We start from the raw sequence: 23851 nt of genomic DNA on the forward strand, positions 1-23851 counted from the left end.
AAGAAATAACCTTTGCTTTGAACATGAGTTAGTATCATTGACTTGAAATGGAACATGAAATGGTTGCAATATTGATGTCTGTCCTATAAAACAATTGTAATTACATTTGAAATACTTTTGTGTGAAGTCCAAAAAATGCTGGTCAATTAATTTAAACTTTCAGAAAAAATCTAGTGTTTTTGCTCTGTGAAATATCAGTAAGCTCGGTAGAAATTGTACATTTGTCCCTACTTCACATAGTGAGCTCTAAAGAGAAGTTTTATTGGTAGGGAAACTTGAAGGAAGAAGTGACAAGACCCTTCCTGAGACACAGAAAATATGAGATAGACAAGTTGAAGTGTCCTTTGTTCTTACGGAGGTTATGTTTTTTCACTACGGTTTTGGGAAGAGCAAGGGATAGGTTTTGAAGTAATAAAATAATAAATACCATAAACCAGCACGTGTATGGCAGTTACCCTACACACCTGAGTGTAGGTGTTCCATTAAAAAAATGCAATAAAAATTAAGTGGCTGTTGAAGGAGCAGATGATTTGGTAACGTTCTGTGGAGGTGAGAAGAATCTAAGGAAGTTCTAAAGACAAATTTCTCCACTGTTTGACTTTTCTGGTATGAAAGGAATGTAGTTTCTGTTTTGCAGGACAAGGACCTGTTAGGACATTCTTTTTAATTCTCAAGTTTGAAAGAAGTGATTAAAAATTAGCTTATTCATCATAGGCGAGCTGGATCATCATACATCAATATTTGTGCAAGAGCAGTAAAAAGAAATATCTTCAGTCCATAAAATGATGTGTCCTGAGACAGGCTTCTCAGCTAATGTCACTGTTACATTGTTTTTCTATTGTAGATATGTCTTCTCCTACAATGAAGAAACCTGAAAAGCCTTTGTTTAGTCCTACTTCTCCCCAGGATTCTTCATCAAGACTGAGCACTTTTCCCCAACATCACCACCCAGGAATCCCAGGAGTTGCACACAGTGGTGAGGGTTATGGAGGAGGAAATAAAAACCTCCCTGTTCATTTGTTCTGTTCTCCTTTCCTGTAATCAGATTGTGATGCATTTTTTCAGACTTTCTTAGAGACCTAATCCAATTTATAATACTGGTGAGAATAAAAATGGAAAAGGTCGGGATATCCTTGCAGAAGTGTTCATTTAACTCTTCAGGTAATCTGACTGCTGGAAGTCACTAAACAGGATTTAGGATTAACTAGGGAATAAAATAAACTGAACAACGAATGAAGAAACTGACAGAAGAAAAATCCTCCCTGTATTTTGTCCTTTCACCTAAATCCCTTTTTTAATTATTGTTGCTATTACTATATTTTATTTGGATACCAGAATCAGCAGGATTATACACAAGAGAAGTCCCCACCATGTTCACCATGAGACACAATGAAATAAGTAGCAGTGCTTCTTTTGAGTGCTGAATCTAAAGATGTAGACTGCTCATTAAGTATTTTTCAACACCTGTTTTCTGAAATCATTAGTAAATCCATAGTAAAAGTTCACTTGAAGTGAGGAGGAGATACTGGAATATGACAGAATGCATGTTGTTTTGTGGGTTTATCAGTAATGACAGGGAAATTCCAGCACCAGGGCCTGTTTGGTTTTAGAGGTGAGACTTACCCTGGTCTTTCAGATGAGGACAGAGTCCTCAGAAGCATCCCCTCAGCATCTCATCAGATCTCCTTATAAACTGCATGTAAAAGTTTTAATTTCTTGAGTGGAACTGACTGTCTAGATGAGTAAAACAGATTTGAAAACTTCTTTTTCACATGCAGTTTTGCTTTGAGGAGTTTCTGTTTTATTTTTCCTCCATGATTTCAAGTGCCTCCCTTTAAATTAATGGTAAAGACTATTTTCCCCTTAAAGTCCACATATTTTGTATTAAAAAACGGTCTTGGATTCATTCTGGTCTCTATGAGGTTTCCACTAGCAACAGATACTCAAGCACATCGGAGATGATGAATGAAACGGAAGGGATAGGTTTTTCTTCATTTGTGTTTGTTTTGCAAACGTCTGACATGCCAGAGCAGTAACTACTATTTTAGGTTTAAACTGAGCTTGGTGGGGGCGTTATTAAAATGAACCTGCCACCAAAAAAAGAAAAAAAAGATCCTATACTTATGTGTATATCTTTAATTTAGAGTATAGTTTTTAAATACTCGTACTAGAGTGACAATCATAACCTAACCTGTGGCTGAACTGTTTACTTGCTGGGAAACCCCATTTTTATCTTTGTAGCCTGATCTATTATGCCAATGAGCAATGCCCAAAAAAGGACTTGTCCTTTAAAAATTAAGCTGAGGAAACCCAGAGATGTGAAATTTGGTCCAGAAGAGCAGTGTTGGCGCGCTCATGCTGATACTGTAGACAACTGTTGGAAGGGTTTATAAAAGACCTTGCTTTACAGACCTGATTTTGTATTTTTCCACTAATGAAAATGGAAACTCCTTGTCTCCTCTCCATTTCCATTGAACTAAGTACCTCTTTTTTTAATACACCAAGAATGTGCTCTCTAGCTGTGTAGTAAGGATGGAAAGTGTCTTCTTGTGCAGTGTGATAGAAGAAAGCTCTACACTTCCAGACTGACAGCTGCTGGGCAGCAGAAAGACAAGCTGTACCTTCCTTGCACTGTGAAAACAATGTCAGTTGTTTAGATATTGCACACAGTCTTTAGATAGAGAAGTGTATGTTTGCAGGGAAATAAAAGAGAGTGAAAAGAATAAAAATGGGTAGGGTAGATATTTTTATTGGATGGATTGGTTTCTCAGGCCCTGAAGTTGAATGTTCATTATCATTTTCATAAAGGTCAGCAAATATTTGCAGCAATATTGGTGAGCAGATATTGCCCTGTCCCCAGATGAGGCAGGAAGAGTGCAATGCAGTGAGGAATCCCTGTTTCTTGGGGCTTAGTGATTTTCCTCAGTCTTTGAGTGCTGTAAATAAAAGTGGGGGCTTTATTAGATTTGGTTTTTTTGGGCTTCAGATAGGAAAATTGTATAATTGGAATATATTTTATGCTGGAGAATGACTCCTGTTAAAAAAAAAAAAAAAGAAAAAAACTATAATGGCATTACCCACAAAACCAAAACAAGATAAAATATTTATGATTTGGAAAAAGTTGCTCTTTCCATTTCCTGGGATAATCTGAGGGCAGGACCTGTAAATTTTTCTGTTAAAATGCCATAGTGCAGGAGTGAAATCCATTGATTTATAACTGACTTTTTACTTTTCTTGCTGTAACACAGAGGTGAAGAATTTTAGAAGAAACAAGATGCAAAGTAATTTTAATTTTATTTTATCTTCTCCAGTCATCTCAACTAGAACTCCACCTCCACCTTCACCATTGCCATTTCCAGCACAAGCTATTCTCCCTCCTGCCCCATCTAGCTACTTCTCTCATCCAACGATCAGATATCCTCCCCACCTGAATCCTCAGGATACTCTGAAGAATTATGTACCTTCTTACGACCCGTCCAGCCCGCAGACTAGCCAGGTACTGTAAAATTATGTGACCCCTCCAAAACAAGTCCTGTGAGGAATGTGTGTCTTCTAGAGCATCTAGCCTGGTACCTCGCCAGTTCTGGTCTTAGAGAAATGTGGGAGCTGCAATATATGTGATACAACTTATCCTGTTCATCATGGTTGAATAAAGGGTACAGGTTAATCATATTTACTTACTTTTCCTCTGTCAACCATAAGAAAAATACTTTACTGAATGACCTGGCAGCAGCAAGAGGGCAGGTCCTGGTCCTGCACTCCTCCTGCAGGTTGGGCCACCAGAGGCAAAGTTCCCACTGCAGGATGCAGGAAGGAGTGTGTACATACATACATATGTCCATACATGGACATACAGGTATATTTATAGACTGGCAATGAAAATAAACTCTGGCAAGTTAGTACTTGCCCTGTTCCATAGGCACTGATATTTCTTTGCATAGTGAGCACAGCACAGCCATACAAATTCTTTTTTTCTTCCTTTTGTAGAGAACATCCTGTAGCAGATGCGTTCCTGGCAACTGCACCAGTTCAAAGTTGTGTCTGATATTGGAAATTAGCATGTTTTTCATTAGTGAAGTAATTTGTGAAGGACTGTGTGCAGAACTGCTTTCCATGATAGCATCAGCACACAGCATTACCGTGTGATCTGCACTACAGGATAAACTGCAGTTGAGACTTGGTCTGTCAATATCTGGAATATGTCCAGTGTCAGTGTAATGTAATCTTTGCTGCTCAGGCTGTTATTTTTTTGATGCCTTGTCTGAAAGGCTCTTGTGGAGCCCTGGTGCTTCTGTTTTAGCATGTTTTTTTGTAAGAGCCTTGGGTATGTAAACTGAAGAGGCAGTGGTCAGGTTTTTCTTCTCCTAAGAGTTAGGTTCCTTTGGAAGGACTTCCTTAACAGGGATGAAGGGGTTGCTATGACAGCATTTTGTTTTGGGCTTCGTTTGTTTTCTTTTTTTTCACTCATAATGACAGGCCTTGCAGCATTCATTTTGGACACAGCAGCAAAGGAACTTGAGACTGAATCAAACTTTCTCTGTTGAATAACAGATACGTTACCCTTTGGACTGTGCAGAAGGTCATCATGGCTATTGTCCCCATGGGCTAAATCCCTGGTCCAACTTCATGACTTCTCTGTATTTAATTAAGAAAAAAAAGGAAAAAAAGTGGTTCCATAAAATAAAAATTTTCTTTGAAGAGACAAATCCTAGCTATGTGGGTTTTGTTCGTTACAGTATTACTGAAAATTAAACCAAAAAGTGAACATGGAGTGTGTTGACTTTAGAATACAAATTGCTATCTGCACATGGATTAAAAGTCTTTCAATCCTGTATAGCATTTTTTCTGAGACTCAGCTGGGAATGTTGCATGCAGGACCTGATTTTAATTTGTGTAAAATTTCCATGAATAACAAAGTCTAATTAAGACACCCATTAAAAGTCCTTAGCGTTAATTCAGAGCGGAAAATCTCAGAGTTCTGTTGGATTTTTTTTTTTAAACTGATGTCTTAATTAGGCACTATTAAGGGAAAAATTATGCAAATTAAATCAGGCCCTTACTGTTATGCATTTCTTTAATTATTCAGTGCTTGTTTTACGTACATTTTGATTTCTTATATATGTTAAAGAGCAGATTAGGTGATAATCTCTCTGGATTGTTCCACGTTCTGCTTTGGATCATTACTGAAAAAAACTACAGCATCTAAATGAAGTATCTGACTTTCTTTCAGTTGAAAAATGTGCTGTCTTACGATTTTAACATTGGGGAGTATATTCACTGAGCAGGAGCTATGCTTTCAACTTTTTGCCCAACTCTTTTCCCTTACCTCTGGTTGAAGAAATAATCTTTTGACCTTAAAAGATAAAATTTTACTCTGCTGATTTTTTTTCAGCATAGTAGCAAACTGAGAACACTTCATATTCTTGTATATTTAATAGGGAATAACAGACTTAACTAGCCTAAATTTACTACTTTCATCACTTTTCATAACCTTTTTATTAGGGTAATTTTTTAAAATTTCATTTGACATTTGATTTAGCTCCTGACAAGAAGGGATGGGGTAAATAACACCAACTATGCAATTTCAGTCATCTGCATCAGCTATTCACCATAATTTATTATCATTAATCACTATTATTAGTGGAATCTTTTAAAAATATAATTCTTTAATGTTCTTCCCTGAGATTTGCTGTAAGTTGGAGTAGTTTCATGCCTAGTCAAAATATCTCTGAATAGAATAGTTAAAAGTTTGGCTGTGTAAAGTAAAACAGCAGGATTAATTTTTTGCTTAGGAAAAGAAGAAGCAACTGTCTGTGAAGTTTCAGTGACAAAAGGGAATTGTTCTGATACAATGGCATGCTTTGAGCCAAACCAGTTTTTCTTTCCTAAATAAAACATGAATTTTTATTCAAACAAATTTAATTATTATAAAATGCAAAACTGCATCTGTAGGAATAGCACATCAAATTTAATTATACTTTCCCACCTCAAAACATACTCATTTGGATTTCTAAAGGAGAACTATGATGATAGTTTTAATTTAGCTGTAGAAAGGATGTATACCCTGACAGCATTTACCTAAAATGAACTGTTCCTCCTGAACATCTTTCAGTAATACGCTAATTTAGATTGTTACGACAAGCAACTGAGATGCCTTATACTCCCCACAGCAATTTTGAGATTAATTACATTACTGCTGCACTGATTATAGTGAGACAGTCATGCTATTCAATGGAATACTTCAAGTAAAATTAGTTCAAGGATATAGAGCTCTCATAGGTTTCCATGATGGGAAGCACTGGGCAATTTTCTTGACGTAATGTTAAATAGTCCAAATTATGTGTGATGAACAGTCAGGAAGTTCAAGCAGGCCCTTTGGCTGCAGTGAAAAATGGTTCAACAATGGATGATCCTAAACAAAAGAGAGCTTTTCATGAATATCTGCTTTTTATCCCCTGCTCAATATGGAGAATAAACAAACAAATGTACTGAACAGAAATGGACCTTGTTAGATATAAAGCTGGACTTGCCTCAAGCTAGTAGTCTGATGAGTTCCCAGGGGTTTGAGAACGGCTGCACTTTCCACTGATTTAGAATTTCAGTTGAGCCCTTTTCACTATACTTATTTCAGTGCTTTTCCTCTTAGCTATGTACTCACGTTACTGGTTGAGATTGTGTGTGTGAGTATGTATCTGTATTATGATGGGGTGCAGATATCTCCGATTGATACTGATTATTCAATGCAAGTTTCAGCAAAAAGTAATTGATTGATATGTGTCTAACCCACCTATGGTGTTCATCCACCTAGAGTGTGTCAAGGTTTTCAAAGCTACCACAAATTTCCAGCATGTATTTCCTTTTTGAATTATTCCAGATGGGTGCATCCTTTAATCCTAGAAAATATTACCTCCTTTGTGTCTGTGTACACAAGTACACACACACACACACGTGCACACATATGAAATGCATTATTACTCAGAACTGTATGAATCATATACAGTATCAAAATAAGACTTTCAATGAGCCTGAGCAAATCATCAAGCACAACATCACTGGTGTGGCTGAAATCAAAACCAAAATCTCCAAACTTAATTCACCTTTGAGTTAAATGGAATAATTTCCTGGTCAAGGTGTGGTGAATCACAGAAAAAGTATCAGCAAGTGTGATGAAGGAAATGGTAGTAAGGCAAACAAAACAGTTGAGGTGAATCCTGCTGATGAACATCCTGGTATCAGTGAGATTTTTTTTTTCTGACTGAACCAAGCAAACAGAAGTAGACAATCTTCCAAGCTCTTTGACTATACTGTTTACCTATAACCTTAGCTCAAATGTTGTGATATTTTTGATGATATATGAAGTTTTCATAATATGGTAAAACTAACTAAACCTGATGGGAGTTAAGTATTGGACTGTTTTCTTCTTACAAGCAATGGCTCACGTGTTATATACTACAGGCTGAGTGAACTACTCCATATTTGCAGCATATTTGACTGCATATTTGACTAAAATTCCTGGATCTGATAAAACATAATTTATTGCAGTGTGGGCTAGTTTGCAGCTTTATCTTTTTGTTGGTTTTATCTTTGCCTGAAGACAGAAATATCTGAGGTGCTTGAGAATAGCTGTTTCTGGAAGCTGATGAGGCCACTTATTTTCTTCCTGTAATTGATTGGGATATTGATCCTTTTGTTCAATGAAAGGCACATTCTTCAGGAATACCAGGAAGACTCTTTGTCTTACATTCTTCAATACCATAACTACAGTCATTTAGTGTTGAGGAGGGAATCTTGTGAGGCTCTCTTTGGGCCTGTCAAAGTGTTTCCTGTTGGTTCTTGGGAAAGTACTAGCAGAATAAGCCAAAAAAAGCAAAATTGTGTGCATGTGGTTTCTTTGGTATAGCTAGCACCTCTTTTTATTTGTTGACATTTAATAGTTTTCAGTTTCTTGGGCAAGTCCTTCCTTGTAATTTTTAAGAAATTACTGAAGATTAAATAAGGCAATGTGCAGTTTTTGGTTGTGATTGGGAGGCAAAGAATGAGAGAGTCCTAGCTTAAAACTATCTACTGACAAGGTGTTTTAAGATTTAACTGCAGTTGTAAATTATTATTTTCTATCTAGTCTGCTCTAAATGCATAAGTCTCCAGAGTGCATGAAATGCTATGTAACATGAAGATATTTTTGAACATTTACCTACAAAGAGAATTCCTTTGCCATGCTTCTGTCACACAAACTTACACTGTAGTTAAGGCAAATATACAAGAAAAGCTGTGTTTTTCCTTTTGCTCGACCTGTAGACAAATAACTGGTATTGTGAGCTCACAGGTGAAGTTGTGATTCAGGCTGTAGGATTCTTGACTCTCTTATTATATCCATGTCTGAACGTGTATTGCTGAAACTGCAGTTGCCTCAATTTCAGCAGCATTAGATCAAGAGGAAAATTCATACATCAGTTCATCAAATGAATGAAGGCCTTTCTAGATTGAAGCCAACACCTTGATTTCTCATAGAGAATAGTACAGAAGAGATGTTGTCAGTCAAGAGCAGGAAACAGCATGTATTTTTCTAAAACTAATGTTTCAAACAGACAGGTAGCTGTGTGCCATACCACATGAAGCTTTGGTCTGACATTTCAGAGTGAGGTCTGTATAAGCTGTGCTGTCACAATGAGTTACTCTGATTCTTAATATGGAAACTAGGGAGATTCATTGCTGTGAAAAGTGGTAAGGGACACTAAAAGAGGCTGAAGTGCATTTCTGTTGCTGCCATAATGTTCAATAGCAGAAAGGAAACCTGTGTAGCCTTGCTTTGTGCGAAGCAAATGCTTTATGGCACCCACCAGGTTCAAACTGCCCTACAGTATTTTCTACAGTCTCACTGGTGGTCCTCTAGTAATGCCATTCCCTTATGTTTAGCAAAATCTCAAAAACATCATTATTAGTCAGACATATCCTCAATAAATTAAATATGTGTTAAAATAAATAAATATGTGTTTCACACATTTCATGAAACTGCCTGCTGTACCATTGAGCTGTGTCTGGTGGGAGAATAATATAGCCATTCTATTTTTACAGATGATGGAGCAATAGGGTGCTCTAGATAAAAAGGAGAGGGGGAAAGTTAGAAAAATGAAAGATATTTCTGATATCTTTCAGTTTTAGTTTTTCTAAAATATTCATCACTCTCTGTGGGCACCACAAGCACAATGATGTGGGCTCAAAGACAGAACCTATCAGCTATGATCTCCAGGTTCACAGACGTGTCTAATAGACAATTTTTAATGTAAGGTATTTGTTATGGGAGCAGGGGACCAAAATACCCAGAACTGGATCTCCTATAATTTCGTCAACAAAATTAATTCAATCAGCCTTCTCAAAACTACATTGCTGTAGGGTTTTACAGTGATATTGTTCACCACAGTATTGGAACGTCACCATTTCAAGCAACTGGAATTGTTGAGAGGATGGGTAACAGTATTTCCAAATGCATGGTATCCAGTTTGACTAAACTGCATTCATTGCTTGATCACCTGGCTATGATATGGTAATACTGTGAAACACAGAACTTCTATTAAAAACCTGTGTTTGAAGATGCAAATATATTATTCTCCAAGTGTAGTGGTTAGCTGCAGTAACATGATTTTTTGTTAATCCATGAAACTTCTTTCTGAAACACCTAACAGAGTATCATATGCCACTATATCTAGGACATGCACAGATTAATATGATTTCTGGCCTTTTAAAATTATTTGTTTGAAGATGATTTATACTTAAGATTCCAAAGGAAACTGGATTTATTTTATTTGGAATTCAGAAGTACAATTACTATTATTTTGTAAGGAAAAAATAAAGTTCGTATGTGAACGTCAAATATATTTGATAATTTAAGCAATAAATAATTGACGTGAATTTTTTAATAGATGTGTCAAACTTCTGTTATGTTTGGATAGCTCATCTATAGATGTTAGTAGTTTCTATTTCATTATAGCATCGGGAATATTTTTGTAACACTAAAAGTAGTGAACTATATGACAAAACTCTGTCCTGAATTGTAATTGACTAACTAAGGTTAAATATGCCGATATTTGGGCAGAAGTCTGAAAGGAGGTTGTTTAATAACTGATTATAAATATGTTAGAAAATCCTATCAGGGAAAAGAGGTGCAGTGAATCCTGACTTTAAGAAAGTCCATATTCCTATCTGTTACAGGTTTCTGTTCAGACTTCAGACCTGAGGATTAAGATAAAGTGTGCACAGTGCACACCGTCAGATAACAACAGCCTGACATTCTGAGTTATGTTACAGCTGTGACAGCAAATACAACTTGTCTTTGGCTTTGGGCACATAAATGAATTAAACTGTGGCAGTTCAAGATGGTGTGGAATTAAAAAAGCTGAAAATTGTAACATCTGAAAATCAAATTAGCGTCCAATCCAACAGTAGAAAAATGTATACCTGCATAAATAAGGGCTAAATTTCCTAGACCTTTGTTGTGTTTGCTTCTTTTCCTCACAATTTTTCCAATGCACAGCTTGTTTATCTAACACAGCTACCTCTATGGCATTTGCTTGAGGTTTGTGCCTCAGGCATGACCTTTGTGAACCCATCACACAGACATATTGATGCCCTATTTGGTGGTAACAGTTGATTCTTCGCCTGCAATGCACTTGTCCGTAAGAATCTCTTCTGGGAAGCTGGAACTAGAATGTAGAACTTGTTTTGTATAAGGACAAAATTAATTTGTGTTAAAGATGTACTGTAAGAATTTGCACTTGTAATTCAAGTGGATACTGTCCAAATAAATACGCAGTTTCCATGCTAAAACATTGTTTGATAGAACTGTAAAAAGGAGAATGGGTCACAGAAGTTCTTTCTAGCTGCCAGTTTTCAATAAGGCTATGAAGGGTGTGTTTCTGATCAGAAGGTTTTCCTTTTAGAACTGAAAACTTAAAGCATCTCAGAGGATTTGGGACATTCAAGAGAGCCAATGTTCATGAGCTTGTACTGCTATCAATTGCTGCTGTCTAGACTTTTATTTCAGAAGCTTTTAGTTTGTGCTTCCAAAGATAACCATAGAAGTGTGAATTGAATATAAACTGGTGCAGCACTATCTGCGTCAATCTGAAGATATTCTGAAGCAATAACTCTGAGACAATGATGATGTGTTTTTTAGGATTATTATTATCTTAAGCTGCAAACTAACTGTGATAACTTAAATACCAGTTTGGTTAACTGCTTCACTGTTGTTCACTGCATGGAAGAAAACCAAATATGGATGTTTTGTGAAGGCTTCTTATAACAGACATTCCTCCAATAGAATTTTGGAGAGTATGAGAGTGCTATTCATAAACTCTGTTCTCAAAAGTAACACACTTAATGAAAAATGTTGAAGTTTAAAGAAAAATTCAAGTGTACCATTTCCCATGACAACCCTTGTCAAAAGGAGGACCTTGATTTACACTTCAAAGACAGCTAGGATTGTTGAAGAAGAATTGTATTTGTAAACATCACACCAGGTATGTGCTTACCTACAAATGGATTGCAATTGCATTTGAAATCTAATGTGCAGCGTGTGAAATCTTGGAACCATAAGAATTAGACTTACTGAAGTAACAAGTTTACATTGTTTTCACTTCAGAGGTTTCTTTTCTGTGTCTAGCAGACCTCAGTGTCATTGTAGTGTGTCTGCACCCAGTTTTACATGTGAGACAGGTACAGAACCTCCATTGAGGAGGAAATTTGGGGCATAAAATAAAAGAAATGCAGGCACTTGGTGTGGGGCGTCACAAACTGCATCTACTGAAATCACTGGTAAATTCCCTATGGGTGTCAACAAGGACAGGATTTCACCCTCTACTTGGATGGAGCGGGGTGATGTACTGCTATGCTGTTATGTGTCTCACAGGGAAGAACTTGGTTTACAACAGAACGGGGTATAAGTATAATCTTTGTCTTATAACTGAACAAGGAGTGGGTTTGCTCATTTGGATCATATTTACAAGGGCAAAACTGGGGTCCACATGAGCCACTGGATTCCTGTTGGCTGGGATCACTACACTACACAATATAAGGTGATACATTGCTGTAAATCATCATGGTCTCCTGTGACATTCTAATTTATTTTAATTTATTCTAATTTATTCTAGTCTGTCTTTGGAGACAACTGCTTTTGTAGGTGATTATACTGTCTGTTCAAATCCATATCTTCTGTCTTAATTTAAATAGAAGTTTATCATTTTGGTAAGAGACTCTCAGTTACTCTTGTGATGTTAGCATACCACATAAGATAAGGCTCCTAAGGTAGCCTTGTGGTTGCAGGTCAGCAATTCCACCTACAAGCTACCAGATGCAACTGAGAGGTGGTATTCCCTCCAGCAGGCTGTGTGGACAGCTGGGCTGCCAGGACAGGAGAAGGGTCTTGCCTCTGCAGCAGTCTTACTGACAAGAGTTGTGTCTAGGGAGTGACTTTTTCTCATTAAGAGGGGTTTGCCACTCATAATTAGTGTACATTTTTACTGTTATTTTTCATTGTAAGGCTTTTAGAAAGGGGAAATAGTCAGCTAACTGCTCAATGTTCCTATGGACACCAGACTGATTTCCATTTGCATGTACATCTTCTAGTGTTTTCTGCTAGATTAGTTTTAGATGTCCTAAACAAGACTCTCCCCTGGGTGCATTTGCGAAGTCTAGTAGATCCTACAGCCAGGAAGTTTCTTGTGCTATTAATTTTAAGTTTCCTCCTTCTCAATTTCATTCCATTACCCGAAGTATGTATTTCCTGTATTTTCCAAATAATTCCTTCCTCTTCTTTGTGTTTATACTTCTCACATACTTGCAGTAATTGTCTCAGTCCAGTTATTATTTTATTACCATAGTCATGCTTGCCTCTTTTAACCTTTCATTGAATCAGTTGAATTGCATCCTTTATCAGTCCATGTCTTTATCTTAACTTGACAAGATCCTTCTGATTACAAGATTCCCAGTATTTCATGTTTGTATGGCTCTTTTAAAATACTTGTGACTCATAGAGCACACAATCTGTTTAAGACAGAAGTTATCAGCCACTGTAGTAAAAACTATTTACTACATGCTAGTTTTTATTGCAAGTTATTTACTGTTGGAGTATTTGCAGTCATGGAGAATGTCTAAGGTATGTTTAAGCACTGGATAAACATATATTTACCAGTCAGCTTTGCCATATTCAGATGTGCCTATATGTAGGAATATTATATTACCTTGATGACCTGTACCTGGCATAAGGTCATTTGCAGACTGCCTCTTGCATCTATGAAAGAGGTGTCATTACTTATTACGCTCTTGACTTGCAAAGTTCCCGTTATTAAACACTTCTGTGTTTTTAGTAGGTGGCTTTTAGCCAGATGTTATGATGCATATGTTATAGTGCATCGTATCCAAGCCTTCTACCCTACTCCCAAGCACGTAAGTCATTAGTTAGCCTTCCAGTGTGAGTAATCTCTGTGGACAACTGTGGTCAAGTCTTGGTTACCCTCCAAGCCAGAGTGGTACGGCATGTGAAAACAGAGGTTTTACATCAGTCATTTGCTCTTAATACTTCATACATTAGGGCCTATGCCTGGTCAGTTTACTTCTGCTGTCATGGGATTTTGGTTCAGAGACACAACATGAACAGCAAATATATTTTGAAACAATCTGATGCATGTGCTCCCAGGGAGGAAGAATGCTTACCAAAATGTACTACTACCTAAGCATGTACGACCTATCTGAGAAGGGACCTGCCTTCACATGGAAATTCATAGCCTATTTAGAACAGCACATTCCAAAACGCAGGTGCTGTGATGATGGGTAATTCTGGAAAACTCTAAGATAGGTAGGTTCCTTAAACACAATGTGTATGTTTCACAAGGCATTCTTTTGGTTTTGTTTTGTAGCCTAACAGCAGTGGTCAAGTAGTAGGGAAAGTGCCTGGCCATTTTACTCCAGTTTTGGCACCCTCTCCCCATCACAGTGCGGTGCGACCTGTGACCCTGACCATGACAGATACTAAACCCATCACTACATCCACTGAAGGTGAGGCATCTTCACCTACAGCAACCAGTAAGTATTTCTTTAGGAAACAAAAAATGTCCATCAAAGATTTGGTATGATTTCAAATTGAGGCCAGAAAAAGGCGCCTTTTCCTACTATTTGACCAAGTGGGTGCTCATCATTTTACATGGAGAGCAAACATGATCTGACTGCAAAGCTTTTCCTCCCAGAATTTGCACCAATGGATCATGTTACATGAACCAAAGTCTGTGACATGACAACCAAAACAAAAGGGAAAAGCCTGCATATTTGACCACTATTCAAGGAAAAGAAAATATGTTTTTTCGTCTGAGGTGGACATTGTTAAGACATTGAGAAGCACACCCAGGCAGTAAGGTTTTACAATGACCCACAGATGAATTCCAAACAGGGACTGGATAATTTGCTCCTCAATGAACTTTCCTACAGAAATCAAACCTTGTTACAATGCATACTGAATCCGAGCTATGATAATTGCATGTTAATTTAGGTTGTGTCATTTTTAGCAAAAACAACTGTTGTGGCAGAAGAAAATTTTAATTCCTTGTAATTGCTACCAGGGATGGTAGATCCACTGTTTGTGTTTGTCTGGTTTTTTAAAAGAGAAAATAACAAACTCGAAATTCAATGTTTTAAGTTCTTTACTACATATAGGATCATGTTATTTATCCTATTTTCTTCAATGGAATTGCAGTTTTAGAAATAAGGAAAAATATCTAGACTAATTTCTTCCAGGTATTCATGATCAGTGGTGCAGAATGTTGCTTTTTAGTTGTGTTCTGCATTTCTGTTGTCCTTGAACTTTTATTTGGACTTGAGATGGCCAGTGTTACCAATATTTATCAGAGTGGTGAAGATTTTTAGGAGGCACTTCCAGATTTTTGGAAAAACTGTTATCAGTCTTTACAAGTAGTAGTCTCTTTAGGGTCTGTTACATTAAAATTACTTGTTCTAGACCTATTTAATATTTGAACTGCAAATACAGTCCCTAACTGTTGGTCTGTCATTAATGGAGACTGTATGCTTTTCAGGTGTTATACTATTTTAAACCTTTCCATTAGAATCTGAAGCAGAGATGAGACTCAAATGCGTTAAGATGTAAAGGAGGAAAACTCTTTAAGCATTTATTATAAAAGGGTAGTAGTAACTTTTGGAGAAACTACTGCTCAAGTATATTAAAAAAAAATTGTACAGGTAGATTTATGGAAGTATTTTATCTGCCCTTTCAGTATATTATTTTTATTAAGAGGTAGTAGAGTCTATCTGTAGTCCCACTGGTGATTTGTGGTACAGTTTTTGCACCTTTTGAGATGAGTTAGTTATAGCAGCAAAGAAGAAGCTGTTGCTCTAAACATTTGCACCAAAACAGAAAACTGAGGAAACTAAGTATACACTTGTATAGTTTCAAGTATTCATGGTTTTATTCTGCTTTGACATGATTGTGCTTGGCCTACATATCTCTCTTAGATGAGGTCAGGGTTTCTGGTAAAAATGCCAAAAAGGACACAGTAACTGCCAGAACGGTTTTGGGATAATTTCTGGCACTCTGACCTTTATCATTATAGGAAAGCATACCTAATCTGTCCATTTTCCTACTACCAAGGGAATTATTTGGACTATATTTTCCAATTAAATCATCGCCCAGTTTCTTGTGCAATTTATGGGAACTTGAATACCTGATTCCTGCTGACCCTTTAAAACATACCGGCTTAGATATTAAAATAAGGCCTCCTCATTCTTCCATAGTAGTTTCCAAGTAAATTCTTTCCTCTACAGCCTATAACTTATAATAGAAATAATCCTTATATGCAAATTTTATTCGAATGTGCCCGTATGCCTACAAGATAGTTTGCAACACCTCTCCTTCTCAGGGTGTTATGATTTTCAGAGAACTGCATTAGTCTATCTCCTTGGTAAAGCCTTTTGACGCTGGATTGGTAACTGTAAGAGCAGAAAAAAATGAAAAATATAGATTGTTCATGAAGAAAATAGCGATAAAATGAGGGATCATGTCCTTCTGATATATAAATGATATATGAATAAATATAAACTGTATTATCAGTCATAATAGGTCCACCACACAGATTGCTAATAACCTAATGGGAAAATCAACACTGAATATATTTTATGGCATAGTTTTACTTTTATTTTCAGTGACTGACTGGGTCAAAACAGATATAGTTATATATTTATATAACTTGGACAACAAATTATTGTTCAGCCATTTATATAACTTGGACAACCATTATTATTCAGTGTGATGAGAATAAATTGGCAAATGATTAGCACTGCTTTTCATTCTGAAGTGCAATAACAGAATTGTTTTTAATGAGAAAGAACAGCAGGCTTTAATAATATTTGGGGATCCCTGTGGCCTCCATCATAATTTCCTTCTAGTACTGGTTAATTTTTATGACATTTTTTCAGTACAGCCTGTTTACTGTATTTAGCATTTAAAAAAATTTTTTTAATGCATGCATTTCATTCTCTTGTTTTTTTCCATGTGACTTTAATATTAGCAGGTCACTTTAGTAAGTACTCTCCTGTAGCTTCTCACTGGCATGCTTGTATGTATCTGTCCTGTTTTAGTGGTTTTGCTACTAAGTCTTTGCCAATTTTCCAGCAAGTTTCCAGGTTGTGGTGCTACAGGTTGCAGTGTGGACATCTCCACACTGGGAATTTGAGTAAGACCACCTAACTAATTCAATAAGTTCCACAAAAAGCCATGATAAGGTAATGGCTTTTAGGAATTACTGGCAGAGACCAGACAGGAATTTGTCCTACAGATGAAGGAGCCATACTCTATAACAAATCCCAGCATCAATTTCCCCTCAGAAATGGATTTCTTCAACCTTTTGTATCAGGCAGAGAGACGATTCTTTAAATAGCTCCCCTCAGAAAATATTGCTTTCTGATGTATGTGGGAATTGAATATTTACTATTCTATTGCACAGTAAGAATTAGCTCCCTTCTTAGGAAAATATTAATCAGATAGCATCCCATTACTGCAAAGAATCATTTCATGCAACATAAGTTTTTCTAATGAACGTTGTTCTTTTACAGTTGTTTGGGGTTTTCTTGGTAAAAACAGGGCCTTTACAGAAATAAAAATAATATGATCACAAATGTTTTTTCTCAGCATTGTAATTTTGGTGATTTCACAGTTGCTTTATATTTGTATATTGGAAATTAAAATTGGGATTCTGTAAAAGAAATACATTAATAAATAATTTGAAAAAATTTAATCAAAGGAACTCTTATTGTCAAGAGACATCATTATGATTTACACATGCAGCTTCCATTGAAGTTTATAGGAATTTACACATGCCTTTCCAAATTTGGTCCAGTATTTCTTTTGCTTTCTCTTAAAGGAAAACCAAAGACACATCCTATATATTGCAAAATCATAACTCTGGATCTCATATTTGTACTGTACCTGTACAAGGTAATAGATATCATAGATTGGTATTTTTATCAATATGTTTTGTTCTTCCTTAATCAGCCTACACAGCCTCAGGCACATCCCAAGCCAATCGATATGTGGGACTAAGCCCAAGAGACCCATCCTTCCTACACCAGCAACAGGTGGGCAAGTTTCACGTAGGTGTAATGATATAGAGAAGCTTTTGCGATATTACCTTCCTACATGATGCCACTGTTATCTTGGATTAGACTGAAATCTTGAGGGTTTCAGTATTTGCTATGTGAAGATGAAGTTTATTCAAAACAAACTGAAACCTTTAAAAAATATCAATTTAGCCTATGCTTTGTTTCTTAGATTTCTACCATCTTAAGGAACTCCTAATCATGTTTCTTTCAGTATTTTATTTTTCAAGAGTTTGTACATGTAATCTTTAATAGGATTTTAGGAAGCAGAATGAGGTGTTTAAAAAACAAATACAAATTTCAAAATCAGTTTAAAAAATAAACAAAATATTCAAAGCAAAACATCCAGTTTATTATTTCCAAGTTATTTTTTTTCTTTTTCCCTCAGATTTTTAGTACTTTTCTTCATTTTAGCTTTAGAAAATCAGTTATAAAACTGAATTCTCAAGGCAACACATCGTCACTTCTAGTGTAATAGGTTTAAATTGGCCTGCTGATTTCAAATGTGATAAAACCACGTTTTTGTTCTAGTTTCTTACATCATTTATATTTCAAGTAGCATTTTAAATTTCACATCTCATTAATGCTGTAAATTTAATGCAAATGAAGTGTTTACCCAAACTGTGAACATATACAGACGAGATTAATGATGGCATACAAATAAATTAGCTGCAGTCAGTAGCAAGGCCATGCACATACAGAAATGGCACATTACTAGTAACAAAAATAAATTCAGACCCTTTTGAATTTTAATGTACTTTATGATATGTGTTTGTGTTCCTCTTAGCAGTAGAGGACTTGAAATTCACAGCATGTAAAATGTTACAAGGAAAAGAGCTGAATGTGGCAATAAGAAAGAGGGTGTTAAACAGGCCTTGGTATTTGTTGTACTGTATTTTTTTTCTCAGACTTGGGTTCCTGTCAGCAGTTTATACACATTCTTGTTTCATTTTTCAGTAAAACCTACCTGTTCTGTATTTGCTGAGGTATAGATGACGTGCTTCTGCTGAAACTCCCTATCCATACCCACTCCCAGGGCAAGGTGGCAGTATGTCCATTTTAAAGGTCACCACATGCAGAGTTCAGAGAAAATCATAAAGTTGATAATTTATCCAAAATAGTTGATGCTTTGCCAACTTTTTATTTAACTAGTAAGACCTAAATTCAAACATCTGAACACTTTAATGGAAGTATGTAATGACTATTAATGGTTTTCCAGCCATTAGTTTCTCAATAACTTTTCTGACATATTGTTTTGTTAGTTTTTTTAACCTCTCAAAGATTTTTGTATTATGAAATATGTTATAATTACTATAATATTTTTTTTGCAAAGATACACAGTATATGCTTATTGTTTTTTAAAGCACACACAACACCTCTCTTTTTTACGCACAGTGAATATAATTTGTGTAGTTCTTGTGAAGTTTTATATAGTATTCTTTGAAATGTCTCTGACATCCTGTTAACTGGGGGATGTGCCATAATTTTTTTCCCCTCTGTATTTTTGGACACACTTTTTTCTGCAAATTTCTACTGCTTAGGCCCACTCCACCTTCTTCCAAGCTCATTGAAAGACTTTTAAACTTCTCATCACACGCCAGAAAGTAGTAGAAGCATATTTAATTTTATCCTGGCTGAATTTTGACATATATATTGCTAATGTTCTGCATCTCTATTTATTTTTGTCTTTGTGTAGATCAAAACAGATTTCAAAATTTCAGCAGTGTCTTTGGAATATCAAAGTGAGAGAGATCTCAAAGATCTTTGATGTTTATATGTACTGTGCCTGATATTCCCTTTTGTGGTAAAACATGTGGCCAAATGGCATAGAGGGAAGGGAAAACTAAGTTAGATCTCACATACACTTCAGAAGCAGAAAAATTATTTAATGCCACTCTGTTAAACCAGTGTTCTCCTTTCTAGAGTATATTGCTTCATAGTCTCACTATAATAATCCAAGAGCATCACTTGGTGACCAGGGAGCTATATAGTATATTTTAAAAAATCAGTGTTTTATTGTCTTTGCTCTTAACTCACTATTCTCTTCCAACATATAGAATGGACATATCTATGTTTGCCTGAGAGTGTTTGTGTGTGTATGTGTGTATGAACGCCTACACATATGTAGAAAATTAAGGAGTAGTATGTGCAGCTGAAACCATTTGAAAGAACAGAATTCTCTAAGTAGAGAGGTTTTCAGATGGATAAATATGAACATATAAATATGTATAAGTATCTTTCTAATGAATTAGTTGCCTTCACTCAATTCTAAAGGTATCTCAGAGACGATAGTGCCATATAGATATAGATATAGATATAGATATATGCACATACATATAAATTACCCAGAAAGTAAGGTAGAGCATTGAGATTGTTTAAACAACTTTAATAGAGCAAAGGTTATCCTTTGGCAAAGCAGAAATGGGATTGATTTACTATGTCCTTTCATTACTTGACAACAATTTAAAAGAGACCACTCTTCTTGTGGCAGATTTTAAATGCATTTGCTTTAAAGCAACCCATGATGAATGAAAAGAAAAATCAAGGGGTACATGAAATAAGGCAATTAATCATTTTGTATTAGTGGAGAGAAATTTTAAATTAGAAAGCCAGTGGTTTTAGTTCCAGAAAGGTCTTTTAAACATTCCCCATACCCTGTAATGCACAGTGACCCCTCAAGAATAAATATTGTCACTGGTACTTTTTTTACTTATTAGAAGAGTCTTTATGAAGATTTATTCTCTCTGTGTATGAGAAAAATTGGCATGTACCCTTGAGTACCTTCTGTTGCTGTTAAAAAGAGCCATTATATAGCCCATTTAAGTTACAGTAACCACAATAAATTTAAAAGTTACACATCTATTTTGCAACACACACTCACATGGAGTCCTGGCAAAGGGATAGCTTGCTAGAACTTCCTGTAAACAATTTATAGCACAGCGCACCTGAAATACCCACCTTTAGACGGGAAGCACTGAATGAAACTTTGAAAGACAGTGCATAATAGGGCCAGTGGGAGAATTCGTTGTCCTTTATTGGTCTGGGTACTGTGAAAATATGATCTTATGTGCAGTACTTAGTCTGTAACATTAATAGTTAGAAGGACCAGATTCTAATGGGGAATTATAACTGTGCAGTCCACTTTCTGATGCACTAACTGGCAGATCTTCCCATTGCTTGCTTTGAAATGCCAGGTGTTTCTATACTGTGGCATGAATAGTTACAAAAAATACATCTTGCTTCAGTGGCATCTGGAGTGTCATAATTTTCTTGTAAAAAATTCATGTCAGACCTCCTCTGTCTATTAAAAAATTATTAGTGACCACTTGTTTTTCTGTTTTTAATTCAGCATCAGCTTCTGAGAGTTGTTAAGTGTTGATAATGTAACTGCAGGGAGAACACCATGGGACAGGGCAAGGGAAGTGATAAGAGTTAGCACCTGAGTGAGAGAGTTTTTCTTAGTTTTATTATTGGTGATTGAAACCAAATCAACTGCTCACTGTTCTGTATCTGTGCTGAGAAACATCCTCAGTAAATTAAATAAGCAAAAGGCTGGCTAATCTTCACAATTATATGGGTGCACCTTCTGCATCGCCCCCCCCCCCCCTCCCCCAAGCTCTTAATCTGCATTTATTGAAGATTTGTGGTTTCTAAGCCTAGACTAAAGGAAAAAGCAACAAACCAACCAACAGAGGAAAGTCGGTCAAATTCAACCTTCTACAAGTGGACAAAATTCCTTGCCAGATTCTAGTTGTCTGTATTCTTTTCGCTGATGGCAAGATCATTAGTTCAGTAACAAAGTCTTAGTGCTCAGAATTCTCATGGTTACGTGACAGCATTTCTTTAGCCTCCTTGTGTCACTGTTCTCCACTTCATGGATTTATTATGGTATTGAAATGACAAACACTGAGAGTCAGGTTATGTTGGTTCTGGCAATAATGCTAGAAAGTTGCCAGAAACACTAGTCATACACTTTGCCTGTGTAAACAGTATAAAAAGATGAATGGATGGATGGATGGATGGATGGATGGACGGACGGATGGATGGATGGATGGATGAATACACAGACGCTTGTATTTATTGCAAGTACAGAATAATGGTTTCACGAAAAAAAAAGATTTCTTTTGGAATGAATGAAATAACGGAAATGTTTTTGTTCTTGACCATTTAAATTTAGTGCACCTTGGGGCCTTGTATGTATGATTCTATTTTTAATTAGAAAACCACAGCTGTTAAGGTCTGTGAAGACAATAACCTCTAGAACTTTCCAGTCACTGTAAATGGTGCTAACTAATGCTGGCCTAATTGCTGAAGAGTTAATGAGCTCTTCCAATCTTTGCACTGATAAACTCAGTGGCATGGTTTTCACTAAAGCGTACACTTTCTGGGTATGGTATGTTGTATTAATGATACAGATTTTACAATTCTGAGTGAGATCATTTCAATGTACATATTAATAAGGTCTCTACAATGATCAGAAAACTGTGGATAGCTTTTTATTTCCTACAGATGCCTTCCCTGATTCATCAGTAGAAAGTTGTTCTTACCAGATGCATCCTTTAGTTATTAAGTTGTATTTCTCTTCATACTATTAATCATGGAAATTGTGAACTTAAATGTCCACTAACCACAGAGTATTTGTTTACAAAATGTTTTGGGTGGATGTTGCTTTTGCTTTCAGCAGCAGACTGAAAGAAGAACACAGGCAGACTCCTAAAGAGAATTGTCAGTAAAGTCAGGAAACAGGTTATCAACACTTAGGCTGTTCTTATTGTGTCCCTTATCATAATTGACAGTTTGACGTAAAACTCGGTCACATGATCACCAGGGAGGTATGTAAATGGCTAAGAGGTCACCTTTCACATATGCTTGCTGGAAAGGAAACACATTTAAAGGAAGTTTCAGTCAGAACAATGACAATATGCAAATGTTAAGTTTTATGGGCTCTTCTCAACTAACAGAAGTTATAGCAATAGCCCATTACACTTTCCAAAACACAATTCTACTTTTACTAGCTATCACAGAAACTTGAAATGAGTGTTAGTCTTAGACAGCCGTTCTTTAAATACAAAACTACAAAATCTCCTTAACTACCAACCTCTAAACATTATTCATACTATGATTAAAGATTAAGCTGTTGACTGTGGGTTTTTAATGTATGTGTGATTTGCATACTTAAGACACCACAGGATGGTTGTGCTTGCAAGGTGCTGTTTAAACTGTGAAGACAGCTACAGTAAAATCTAGCACTTGGGCAGAGCTTCACATCAGTATGTCTCACAGCTCTGGAAAGTGCAAAACTAAATCCATTTCCTGGCACTGTACAGAACAGAAGCACTTGGTCTACTGCTCTGCTTTTCTCCAGGCCTGTGTCCCCTTCCAGGCCTATGTCCCCTTCCTGTAAAGTGTCTGATGTAAATGAGGGAGTTGCACTGCCTCCCAGGAAAAACACATGCAGTGGGCTTTGTGCTCTCTGCTGCTTCATGAGTGCAGCAGTGGGGATGTATCACAGGCATCATCCTCTGTTCTTTTGTGGTTAGATGAGAGATAACTAAGAAAATCGTTGATAATGTTTTGAGGATGGAAGGTATTATGGTAGTGAGGCTCCTGTGACTTGCCTTGATAAAAACCCACAGAACAGTGGACTAAAGGTCAAGTCTGTTCAACAGCCTTCTAGGAAAGACTTTTCACCATGTTTTATGCCAAGTCACATCATTCATTTTCATTCGTAACATACATTTGAGAAAATTGGTAAAGCTTTTCAGCATTTATTAAATGTAACAATTTCTTATGTCACTCTACTGAGGAATGTAAGTTTTCTCAAGTAGCCTTCAAGTAGTTTCCTGCCTCTCCTCTTCACATATCCTGCAGAGAAACTCTTTTAGATGGCTTATAGTGTGTGAGAGTGACTGTGCCTTCTCATCTCCAGCTAACACTGCGGCATTGCTTTACAGAAAGCTTTCAGTATGAACTCAGACAACATATAGCACTGGAAATACTGTAATGAAGAGCCTTACAGCCTTCCAAAGCTTGGTACTCACGTTAGGTCTGTGTGCCCAGGCTTCTCCTGCTGGGCTGTCTGGACATCCTCCAAGGGCAGCCTCCCACTGCCTCCCACTTCTTCCAAATGGAGCCCAGGCTTACAGAGTGCTATTAAATTCTACAGTATTTTTACCCAGAAAGCACTCAACACATGCAGAGG

The 23851-nt window shown here is 36.5% G+C and overlaps 1 protein-coding gene across 11 annotated transcripts in view; it reads left to right on the top strand.

Moving 5' to 3' along the window:
• The window catches only part of NFIB (nuclear factor I B), a 266788-nt gene that overhangs the window by 223162 nt on the left and 19775 nt on the right, over positions 1–23851 (top strand). For 4 of the 11 annotated variants that reach the window (XM_048292694.1, XM_048292699.1, XM_048292696.1 and 1 more), the window contains exons 7-10: positions 845–976; positions 3312–3496; positions 13908–14073; positions 17546–17628. In XM_048292694.1, coding sequence (XP_048148651.1) covers positions 845–976; positions 3312–3496; positions 13908–14073; positions 17546–17628 — 566 coding nt within the window. Of the gene's footprint in view, positions 1–844; positions 977–3311; positions 3497–10206; positions 12432–13907; positions 14074–17545; positions 17629–23851 lie in introns of those variants that run through there. The other 7 variants (XM_048292701.1, XM_048292705.1, XM_048292703.1 and 4 more) reach the window with 4 other exon arrangements.

The sequence above is a fragment of the Corvus hawaiiensis genome, chromosome Z (genome assembly GCF_020740725.1).
Source record: "Corvus hawaiiensis isolate bCorHaw1 chromosome Z, bCorHaw1.pri.cur, whole genome shotgun sequence".
Classification (NCBI taxonomy): domain Eukaryota; kingdom Metazoa; phylum Chordata; class Aves; order Passeriformes; family Corvidae; genus Corvus; species Corvus hawaiiensis.